This window comes from Pangasianodon hypophthalmus, chromosome 12, assembly GCF_027358585.1.
Source record: "Pangasianodon hypophthalmus isolate fPanHyp1 chromosome 12, fPanHyp1.pri, whole genome shotgun sequence".
NCBI lineage: Eukaryota > Metazoa > Chordata > Actinopteri > Siluriformes > Pangasiidae > Pangasianodon > Pangasianodon hypophthalmus.
This window is the reverse complement of record NC_069721.1, coordinates 18103312-18115437: the sequence shown is the minus strand read 5'-3', so window position 1 is coordinate 18115437 and position 12126 is coordinate 18103312. Positions and strand designations below refer to the sequence as shown.

At 37.8% G+C, this 12126-nt stretch overlaps 1 protein-coding gene across 2 annotated transcripts in view; it reads right to left on the bottom strand.

Moving 5' to 3' along the window:
- rnf213b (ring finger protein 213b) overlaps positions 1-11755 on the bottom strand; it is a 42385-nt gene extending 30630 nt beyond the window's left edge. Inside the window, exons 1-17 of one of the 2 annotated variants that reach the window (XR_008302965.1) lie at positions 11468-11755; positions 8404-9082; positions 8151-8306; positions 7619-7788; positions 7169-7443; positions 6835-7076; positions 4887-5093; positions 4367-4589; positions 4223-4278; positions 3716-3878; positions 3492-3635; positions 3309-3407; positions 3091-3219; positions 2629-2794; positions 1734-1901; positions 964-1113; positions 258-877 (exon numbers count right to left, since the gene is read on the bottom strand). Coding sequence is in view for 1 of the 2 variants with exons in the window: in XM_034309271.2 (XP_034165162.2) it covers positions 258-877; positions 964-1113; positions 1734-1901; positions 2629-2794; positions 3091-3219; positions 3309-3407; positions 3492-3635; positions 3716-3878; positions 4223-4278; positions 4367-4589; positions 4887-5093; positions 6835-7076; positions 7169-7443; positions 7619-7788; positions 8151-8306; positions 8404-9065 (3630 nt within the window). In the remaining variant the exon portion in view is untranslated. The remainder of the gene's footprint in view (positions 1-257; positions 878-963; positions 1114-1733; positions 1902-2628; positions 2795-3090; positions 3220-3308; positions 3408-3491; positions 3636-3715; positions 3879-4222; positions 4279-4366; positions 4590-4886; positions 5094-6834; positions 7077-7168; positions 7444-7618; positions 7789-8150; positions 8307-8403; positions 9083-11467) is intronic. The other variant, XM_034309271.2, reaches the window with a different exon arrangement.
- Between the last annotated feature and the right edge of the window lie 371 nt (positions 11756-12126).

Sequence of the window (12126 nt, the reverse complement as noted above, 5' to 3'; positions counted from 1 at the left end):
AAGACCTGAACATATATTTAGGTAACTGCTGTAGTTCTTATAGTACATCACAGTTACCAGTCACAATAAAATATAATGCTCGTTAGGCTGACCAATGCACTGCTCTAATTGCCCAATCGTTTACAGTACAATCCTGCAAAGTACTAAAACAGTATTTTGCCGTAAAATAAATACTGTACATTTACAGCACTTTTTTCAGTGTATCTAAACACACTCTTAAACAAATGTGATATGGATTGTGATTAAACTCCTTTTACCAGCTGAGTAAGGCTGTATATATGGCTGAAGTCTCCTTTCAGATTGAGCCTGTCTTTTATCTTCAGTATCGCACTGGCAGACTCTGCCGCACGGTGAAGCTGTCTGTACTCCTGGATCTGACTGTACCTTGGTTCTAGCCAGTTTTTCTCCAGACCTGGATATTTCTCAAGCTTACTGGCCATAAGATTCATCTCCTTCTTGAGCCGAGCCCCATCACCTTTGTCTCCACACCCTTCAACAGCCTTGTCCACTTCCTCAAAAGTCACAAATCCATGTCCAATCCTTGTACCTAGCTGGTAAAATTCACTAAGAGAAGGCTGCCAGATTTCAGAAAGAACTTCTTGCAGACTCAGCGACAGACAATGAAAACCAGTAGATGCCAGTGCATTTGCTTTGTCCATCCATGATTTGAGAATCAAGTTGCTATCTCGAAACTCGTGCATCTCTTTAGCTGCATTGAGCACTGTGAGTAGGTCAGCACTGTAGTATAGAACGTTCCCTGTGGAAATATCTTTTAGATCTTCATTGGAGAAGCATGACTGTACTCCCACCAGCTTATTTAATCCCACTGGCTGCATATCAATCTTGTGTTCTTCCTCTAGTACTGAGATCTCAGGTACTGATGGAGCATGAACAGAAATGTCATATTAAAATAAAGACTCTGGTGAATGTGCAGTCTCTTTTATTGTATAGTAGCAAACTCACCACAAATTATCTCGGAGATTTTCCCAAACATTTTTATGAGGACATCTACATGTTTCTTCTGTTCCAGCAGGGCTTGGCAATCTTTCTCTCTTTGATTAAGTAGTTTTTCTGTATCAACAGAGATTTTATCCAATTTGATGTGTTTTTTACCTAGAAATGGAGACACAATGGATCACATACTTAAAATATGGTGGATAATGGTAAAATGCAACACGTGTAAAGATATTCACCCTTCTGGAAAAATCATATAAATTTTGTGATTGTGTGGAAAACATGTGAAAGTGCATTTTCTCCGTGTTATGACCTGAAATCACACATTCAAATAAACACTTGTGATCACATGGGAAAAGTGAACATGTTTAAATAATCATGTGAAAAATAAAACCATTTGTCCTACATGTGAAAAACTACCATGGAAGGAAACGTATCATGTAAAAAAAATCATCACATGTCAAAATAAATGAATCATGAGTTTTAAAAAAAACATGTAAATAAATGAATCATGAGAAACAATCACATGTGAAAAATGAATTGTGAAACAATAATACAAAAATCAAAGAACTGTGTGTAAACAAAAATTACATGTGGAAATAAATTAATCATATGAAACAATGAATGAAAAAACACATGCACTACGTGTAAAAAGTCTACATGTGGAGCATAAGTGTCTAAAAACCACATGTACATCGTATGATCATTTGAATGTGTAGATCATGTGACTCTTCTGCACGGGCTGTTCATATAGGCATAAAATATTATTTGGCACTTACATTTTTTGTACAGCTCTTGGAATTGTTTCTGATGTTTCAGGATAATCTGCAGGTGACCAAAGGGAATATCACCCTGGCAAAGAGAACTGAGCAAATGACCCAAAGTATCCTGGCACATGTTCATGACTTGACTGGCCTCTTCATTTAACTTGTAATGTCTCCAGTCTCCTGAAGAAAGAGATTGCAGGCTGTTAGCAGGCTGTTAGCTATACTGCAAGAGATGTTAGGCCTGTTGGTGTCACTGTAACTGCAAAATATAAAATTTCCCAATTGATCTTCACTCAAATATCAAATTAATCTGTGATTCACATCTTGTCAATTTTTCCACTGTTAAGTGAACCATACTACCAGTTTTTTTTTTAAACCCTATGTATATATTGCATGCCAAACATGGACATATGGGTAGGGCTAGAAGTAATTCAGACCACTGATCGGGTAAAGACAATTGACACAATTTAAAATTAAATATAAAAAAAAATATTCCACAGTTATGCTATTGTGTCATTGACATTTACAGTTCTTATTTCTGATCAATGTGAAATAAGCCTTCTATAAATCAGTACAAATTCCAAATGGTTTCTCAAAGAATGTCATTTGAGATTCTTCCATAGAAAATGTGTTATTGACAAGGTTTCATGTCATGCAATGTTTGCATTAATATGCATTTGTCCTTTACTTCCATAATAACAGATGCCATTGGTTCATCACAACTTCTGATAGATTCAGTGGTGTTCCTGAACACACACTGTGAAAAACCAGATGAGATGGCTTGGCAGATATGGCCCTGCCTAAATGCATGTGTTAAGGTGCCATTGACAGAAGCAGTAGATGTTGCGTCTACTTCACTCGAGAGAATTACGTGCATAACCAATAAGGCTTAAGAGTTGTAATGTACCTTGAGATAAGAGGACATGGACAGCAGATTGGTCATTCAGTAGCTGGGTCACTCTGTCTTTTCCAGAACGAGCTGTTGACTCAGTAATAATTGAAGACAAGATGGATGAGGAAACTTGTTTTAGGCAAGGCTGTAGAGTCTGCAGAAGATTTCCTTCTTTACCTGCCTGAATGTGATATAAATATTCATTTATTCATTTTTAGTAATCACTTTATCCTGGTCAGGTTCACAGGGCACCATGTACACGTCATTCACACCTGGGGGCAATTTTATGTAGTCAATCTATCTACCGCCATATTTTTTTAGAAGGTCGAGGAAACTGGTGAACCCTGAGCAAACCCATGCAAACACATGCAGAACATGCAAAAGTCATTTATTTACATAGTAAGCAGCAAAATGGACAAAAACTGGAAAGACTAAAAACAGGAATAAACACAACCTACTGATTGGCAAGTCACCAACCTGGCATAACTTTTTAATGGCAGAGAAGCACAAATCCTGAAAACAAGTCTGAACTGTGGTGTGGCTTTTCTCTATAGCTCCTGCTGGTGTTTCCAGACAACAGATCTGTACCTTCTGTATGTCATTAAGCTGTAGAATAAAAGACGGCAGACAATTATATAATTTACATGCATTATTAGTTAACAGCCAATCATGAATATGCCCTTTTTTGGGTTTACCTCAGAGATCCTCTTTCTCAAGTCTCTCTCTACCCTGCACATCCATTGCTCTGTAACAGAGGGAATTGAACACTCCAGCCCAAAGAAAGCATTCCAGAGCTATAGGAGGGGGGAAATGGCATTGTTTAGATAGCCTTCTGATAACACACATACAGTCAACTGAGTTTTTCATTATTGCTCTACCTCTATTTCTTTGGAGTAAGTGAATCTGGAATTCTTAAACAGAGGATTCTGAAGGAGACTGTTCCTCCACTGACTGAACTCTTCCTGAGTGGTTTCAAGCTGATTCAAAAGCCTTTTTTTCTCTGAATCTTTCTCCTCTCCATGCTAAAAAAAAAAACACTAAGTTGTAAAAGTAGTTCTAGAACAGAGTTAAATAGACACTGTGTAGCTGTGATATGCGATACCTTTGAAAGAAATTCATACTGAATTTCAGCCATTTTTATCACCAGCTGATAGGACAGCACTGTTGCCTTATATGCTGGAACGAGTCTAGTCATTGCACAAGTGCTCTTATGGACATTTCTGCAGCACTGATATATGGAGTCTAACCATTTAGAGCTCATGAGTCTGAAAGTAAAATCATATAACATAAAATATGCAATGACAAAAACATCAATATAGACTTGATTCATTATGTAAGGAATAAAACACTCAGGACATAGAAATATAAGCTGTTATAGAAAAATATTAAACAGGGTGGTGTGATGCAGCTTGATATGAAGCAGACTTATTGTTACCTAACCTAATTGATTATTTTCCAAAACCATCATGCTCTGAAACATTTTATTTCTCTTCTACAACATCTGTCAGAGCTAGTGATGAATCAGATTCAAGAATTCAGCAGCACTGTGGTACAATATGGTACAAGAAGCACAAGAGTGACCTGTAATAGCAACAGCCTAGAATCATACCTTTCTTTGTCCTTATCAACACAGTTCAACAGATATGTCAGAATCTTTTCTGTGACCTGCAAAATAAAAAGCAGTTATGACATTCTTTGTCTTGGTGCAGATCAATAACTTGCTGTATGACACAGCTATCTGCAAACTACTCACCTCCAGATTTTTCTGTGTATGTTCAGGATCAGTGGTTCGAAGGTCTGGTTGAAAATCTCTCAATCTGTACATCAGGCTCTGAATTAACTGTTCAGATGCAATGCCTGTCAACTCAGCAAACTTGGATATATCATCAAATGCTATCATGGACAGCCAGGCAGTCAAAACGTGAGGCTTGTCCTTGGTCAACGACTTGTGCTTTTCAACCAGATCAAGGATCATCCTTGAAAACGTAACAAAAGAGTTGAAAATTCATGAAGAAATTCATTTTCAGTATATTTATTATTTAATCAATTAAAGTCCCAATTATGGATATTTTTGAGAACATATTTGTAGGCAATTTTTTTTTTTTTTTACAATTTCTTTTATGGCCTCTCTGCGCTAAACCTTCCATTAATGTATAATTTTATACATAATTTATACACAAGTATGCTGTTTTACAGGAACTGATTGAGTAGGCTTATATGTAAAATACCGCTTAAATAAACCTTACTTGTAAAAAGAACACAAAATGACATACCTTCTCTTATTAGGATGTACTTTTATTTTCTCTCTGTATGTACGGTACTCCACGTCTTGCAGTCCTGTCCAGTCTGGTTCCTCCACAGTCGGCCCAAGTCGGCCTGAGTCTACACTAAGCTGCCTCACAGAATGGAGGAGAGGAACCAGCAGAACCGTCTCTGAGATCAAATTCCGAGCACACTGGATTATCAGACCTAACACGGTGCTGCATTGAAACATTAAACCAAATAATAACCATTAATAATAATAATAATAATAATAATAATTATTATTATTATTATTATTAATGACTTTATTGAAGGGTAGATGAAGTGGGCCTTATGAACATATTCATAAGCATCGCATAAATAGTTTACAGAACAATATTAAATGATTTATACAAAGCTTATTTCAAAACCCATCGATGACAAAAATATCATTTTGTCTTTAATTAAAAGAGAAAATGAAAAGGAACCTCATTTTTTAGTAGTAGGTGTGTATCATTTTTTAATCTTATCTTTGAAGTTATTTGTTTTGTCTTTACTAATAGTACATTCATGAAATACTGAAAACAACTCTTGTTTGGTGTATCTACTGTATCTACTTCCTCTAGGAGAAAAGAATTTAATGCTATTAAACTGAAGTGTTGATGGTCCTTTTGCATGAAAAACAAGTTCACTTATTTACAAAGCCCATATGCCAGCCAACTGAATGAATTATGCCCTCAAACTAAAGTATGAATCAATGTGTATTTATTACTCTCATATGAAGCACTATATACCTTCTAATAAATGTAACGAATGTGCTGTTAATAAAAATAAACTAGTAATTTGGAAGATAAAGATAAAAAATAAAGTAAAAATGTTGAGCAATCTAACTTTGATTGATCTAAAAATTTATCATAAAAAATGAGATTAAGCTTTTATCTTCCACCTTTCTAATGTCCCCTCCCATGACATTTTTTTAAAATAATAAATTCTCCAGCATTGTTTTTATAAAATATGCATTTTCAGCAATAGTGGCTTGGTGGTTAAGGAACTACTGCTACTGATCAGAAGATTTGTTCAACTTCCAAGATTACCAAAGTGTCACTTTTGGGTCCATGAGCAAGGCCTTTAATTCCTAAACTGTTTGATGTACTATTTTAATTGTAAGTTGCTTTGGATATATGTGTCAACCAAACGATTAAAATGTAAATCATTATGAATGTATAATTAAAGCTAAGTACCCTTCACAGAAAGTGTTACCAATTGTTAACATTTTGGCTTTCACAGTCACCAGATCTAGGTTTTTGATGTACATTATATGGCCAAAAGTTTGTGGACACCTGACCATCATATGTGTTTCTTCCCCAAACTGTTGCCACAAAGTTGGAAGCAAACAATTATATAGATACTATGTCAATATGTCTTTGTAGGCTGCAGCTTTACAATTTCTCTTCCCTGGAACTAAGGAGCCCAACCCTGTTCTAACATGACTATACCCTTGTGCACAAAGTGAGTTCCATGAAGACATGGTTTGCCAAGGTTGGAGTGGAAGAACTTGAGTGACCTGCACAGAGCCCTGACCTCAACCCCACTGAACACCTTTAGGATAAACTGGAACACTGACTGCACCTCAGGCCTCCTCACCCAACTCTTGTGGCTAACTAGGCAAATCCCCACAGCCATGCTCCGAAGTATAGTGGAAAGCCTTCCCAGAAGAGTGGAGGTTATTATAACAGCAAAAGGAGAATAAATCTGAAATGGGATTTTCAAAAAGCACATATGGGTGCACTGGTCAGGTGTCTACAAACTTTTGGGCATACAGTGTAAGATTTTCCTTTAATTTATCACCCGAATGTATATCACCCATGCATACCAATAATTAATCAATACATATTTTGTTAAAATATACTATTGTACTTTTACTATTATACCGTTATAATTTAAACTGTGTTCCTTCTGCATTACTGATTTTATACTTACTACTGCAATGTTGGAAAGAAATTCTGGATTTCCTGTACTTGTCCAAGAGCAGGGGCAGATGATACCAGCTGACAGAGCACACTCCAGTCTTTAATCCCAAGCTTGACATTACATCCACATGTCACCTGGAATACTGAGAGGCCTACTGCAAGAGGGCCAACACTAACTGAGTTCTCAGTGGACTTTCCTTTCATTTCACCATTCAGTATCTTGACCAGCTTTGCTGCTATCAATTCAGACACCTAAAGCAGAGAATCAGGAGTGTGTAACTGGGATGTTTAACAATTTCTCAAAGCTTTAATTACCTTTATGAGAATCAAAAGCTTTCACTGACCTCTATACGAGGAGCAGGCAGCTCATTATGGTAAAATACCCGCTGACTGGCACTGTAAAAACACCACTGATAATGAATTAAGAGTTGTGTGAATGTATTCATGGTCTCCTGGTTTGTTGGTTCCCATTTCTCAAACAATCTGTTCAGCAGTAAATATGCAGAATTCTGCCAGGCCTCAGATATGACTTTATCTGCAGATTTAATCCAGCTCCTCAGCCATTCCTTAAAATTTCCTGGACCTGAACAACTCATATGAGCCTCAAAAAGGTGCATTTCTAGACAGTAAAAAATTAAAAAAAAAAAAAAAAAAAAAAAAAAAAATTAAAAAAATTTAAAATAATGACCAAATGCAAAATTATATATATATGTGTGTGTGTGTGTTTATATTAATAAAATGCAAAATAATAATAATAACAATAATAATAATAAACAGGAAGACAATTTTCCTACCTTTTTGTGAGCCATCAAAAGAAATCTGGAGGTATCTTGTGGCAATTTCCACTATTTTATTCCCTTGTTGCTGCACTGCATAGCTATATGTTATCACACTGCCACGCTTCACAGAATGTTCATCGACAGAGAATTTTGCCTCAATTAGATAACCATTCTTATTCATGCCCCTATTACACAGGGGAAACAAAATGTAAGTATCAGCACACACCATGACCATTGCCACTGACGAATTCAGGTTATATTTATATACAGTATGTAATAAGTATTTGCTATGTGGCCTTCTTGCTGCTTGTCAACTGCTACATCATAAATAAATGCTGCTACAATTAACCTACAGCATTAATCATTATTTTCATCTGCTATAATACACCAGATACTATTAATGATAGCCCACTGACTACATTCCTCCAAACTTTGTGTCAGAGTAAAAAAAAAAAAAGTATAAAACAGCAAAGCACATTCTGAACTGGACTGACTTACTGCAAAATTAATCTACAACCAGCATATAACATCATAAAAGAAACCTCACCTGAACAGGGTTATTTCCAATTCATTAGAACTATTTTCGTAACAGATCAGAAGCTTGTCCTTGTCTCTGTTAAACTTGAAGCTTTTGTCCACTACTATGTACACATAAAATGTGAACATTGGTTTCCCACTTAGTCCTCTCACTGGGGATGTTTTTCTAATTGAATAAAAAGAGTTAGGTATCTGTCACTTTCTCTTAGTGAGTGTTTTAAAGGCTACAAACAAGCCAAAATGATTAATAAAATGAAGTCTACCTCGGTGCTGCTTTGTCGTGGGTTTTGACCTCCTGTCCTGCTGCTGTCTGGTTGGCTTTTTCCTTTGAGTCTTTGTTTGACGCTGCTTCAGCGTATGACTTCGGTTTTGTTTCTGTAGACTTGGCATTAGAGGAATCTTGTGGATCTTTTCCCTTCTGTTCTCCCTTCTTGTTCTTGATGTCCTCTACTTGCATTACTTCATCACAGTTTGATGGTGTAGTTGTTCCTTCCTTCTTGTCTCCTCCAGGATCAGGAGGTGTTGACACGGAATCGTCAGCACCCTTTTCTTCATTCCCTTGGCCTTGAATTGTGGCTTCATGCCTGGGATCTGACTCGGTTTGTGTGTGACATGAAATGAGACTGATGGACTCAGTCTGGGTCTCTTTGTTATTTACATTTTGTCTTGTTTGGGTTTGAGCATCCACTTTTCCTGTCGCAGGCACTGGGATGCTGACACAGTCCTGATCAGGCTGGAGTTCACTCTGGTTCCTTGACGCAGTAACAGTGTCTTCATTTTGGCTCTGAAACTGCGGTGGGGATGAGGTTCTGCCACCACTTGCTGATTTTTTGGTCTTCTCCCCTCTTTCTTTCCTGGGGTTGTTGCTCTGGCTTGCTTTGTCTAATGCTTTCTTTCTGTCTTTGTTCGTCCTTTTCCTCTTCATTTTTAAATTCTTTCAAGCTTGTTTTAAGGTAAATATGCAAAGGGAAAGAATGCAAACAGTGATTAAAATTTAAATTTAGAGGATGCAAAACTAAATAAGGTCCATAAAATAAAAGTGGAGCTGAATTTAAAAATGCAAACCCTATCACTTTTAATGTTTTTCATGTAAGGCAGTAGAAATCTCAGGCTCCCATCAGTTCTGAGGCATTATGGATTTGTCTATGAAAAATTTTCACTGCTGTTTAAAAGTATCACTCGGTGGCCACTTTATTAGGTCTATCTACAATTGATGACCTCCCTTATGTTGTTTTGTCAGCATGGAAATGGATCACCAATGGCCCACCAGTGACCGTATACAGTATTATTTACATATTGGACAATTCAGCCATGTGGTGCTGGTACAATTGCTCAATATCATCCAAACCACAACACCACCATCTTACCAGCACATACTGTCCACTCCCTTTTACTTCAGACCTGTGGTCTGTCACAGTACACCCACAAGGTGTATCAGCAAGGCAATGCCTTTACTTTAGTGACCAGAAAGAATACACAGTGCTTAAAACTACATGTACATCTGAGAGAGAGAGAGAGAGAGAGAGACAAACCAATGCATGCAGGGCAGAATTAGGCCGTACAAAAAAGAACTCTAAAATTTTGGAAACATCTTAAATCAAGTAACGACAACTCGCTGTAATATGAAGCACTGAAAACCCAAGAGTTCTGCCCTAAATCTAGTTCCCTCTGTCAGCTGGTCCTTAGACTCACTTACACACTAACTCACTAATTACAACAGTCTCAGACCAGTGCTGCTCACCAAAATCTAATCAGAGTCAGCCAAATTACTGAACAGATGAGAAGAGTGTATCTGGAGCACTTGGACAGTCAGACCCAAACCCAGTCCAGAGTACACTGCTATCAGGCCCTAAACAGAGAGTATGAACCGTCAGAGATATAAAGCAGAGACAGATCCTGACCAAGTACAGGCTGAGTGAGCACAGTCTCGCCGTGGAGGAAGGCAGACACAGGAGAACCTGGCTGCCCAGAGAACGGAGACTGTGTGCTCACTGTACAAGCGGTGAGGTCGAGCAGAGCTGCACCTCCTCCTCCACTGTGAAAAATATCGACATAAAAGAAACACCTTCTCTGAAAGAAAATTACACACAAAATACCAAATGTCCGCAAATTAACAGAAGAGAAATGAAAAATCACTTTAGGAGAAGGACACATACAACAGAGTGATGAGAGAGAGAGAACGTATGTGTCAGAGTGTGAGAACCTGTCAGGTTGTTGCTGTTGTTGTTGTTGTTTGCTTGTTATGTTTTTTCTGTTTGTTTGTTTATTATGTTTGTAATGTTTAAGTGCAGATATATGTGTATTATTTGTATAACCTTTAGTTTAATCTACCTGCACTATTTGCTTTGGCAACAATGTGATTTATAACATACATGGCAATAAAGCACTGCTGAACTGAAGTGAACTCACCTGAGAGAGAGAGAGAGAGAGAGAGAGAGAGAGAGAGAGAGATTATAAAAGACAGAGAGCCAGAGACAGTGAGACTGAGAGAGAGTAAGAGAGAGATAGAGAGAGAGAGAGAGACAGTGAGAGGAGAGAGAGAGAGATAAGGGACTGAGAGACAGAGACAGTGAGACTGAGAGAGTGAGAGAGAGAGAGAGACAGATGGAAAACCAGAGAGACAGTGAGATGAGAGAGAGAGACAGAGACAGAGACAGAGAAAAACAGACAGTGAGAGGAGAGAGAGATTATAAGGGACAGAGAGAGAGAGAGAGAGAGAGAGAGAGACAGTGAGACTGAGAGAGAGAGAGGGCGAGAGGCTGAGAGGCAGAAAAAGGGAAAACCAGAGAGACAGCGAGAGGACAGAGAGAGACAGATAGAGACAGAGAAAAACAGACAGTGAGAAGAGAGAGAGATTATAAGGGACAGAGAAAAATAGAGAGAGAGAGAGAGAGAGCGAGAGATTATGAGGGACAGAGAAAAATAGAGAGAGAGAGAGAGAGAGACAGTGAGAGGAGAGAGAGAGAAACAGAGACAGTGAGAGGAGAGAGGGAGAGAATATCACTTATCGTTGCTTTTCTCAGTTTAGTTCAGTCTATGGTGCTTAGGTTTCGTTTCAGTGACGTATGTTACATTTAACAGTATTGCTGCAGTCACTTGTCGCTTAGACGTGTTTATTATCATCGCAGACTGAAACGGAGAATGTAGACATACACTTGTGCAACCTGATTCACACATTTTACATTGTTTTCGAAAAATACTCAGTGAGTAGCCTAACTGAAACATCTCATTATAAAGCTGCCATTTCACAACAACTGCACTAAGATAAGGTTTCTAACACACTTCCTCAAAGTAAGACAGGAAACTAAATAAACACACACATCCTACCTTTAAGTAGCACTTCTCCTGCAGACTGTCAGGGAGATGAATCCCACACTCGTGTCACAGGAACAGAAATGTGTAGAGATCTGACAGCGAGCTTTGTGAAACATACAGAGACTCACTATCCCCACTTTCAGTTTCGTTTCCTTCCAGTCCTGGCTCTCTAACTCTCTATTCAGGAAGCCCTTACAGCAACAAAGCTCAAACACTCACTGAAAACCTTTATCGGATACTAAAGTGCAACAAGCAAACTAAACTGTAAAAACAGCTTTACAATTAGAAAACTTTCAGAAATACACTGTAAATTGTCATATGGTTATTATGTACATATACAAATTACAACCAAAGGCAGCAAAATGCAAAGAAACATGCAAATTAAGTGCAGGTTCTACTTCATTTTCATACATATGCTTAATTCATTTTTAAATTTATTATTAATGTAATTAATGTAAACTATATGGCCAAAAGTATGTGGACACCTGACTAATCACACTCATGTGCTTTTCGAACATCCCATTCCAAAGTTCATTCCTTTTATAATGCTGTTATTATAAGCTCCACTCTTCTGGGAAGGCTCAGTAGATTTTACAGCCTGGCTGTGGGGAGTTGTGTTCATTCAGCCACAAGAGCATTAGTGAGATCAGGCACTGATGTCAGGCGAGAAG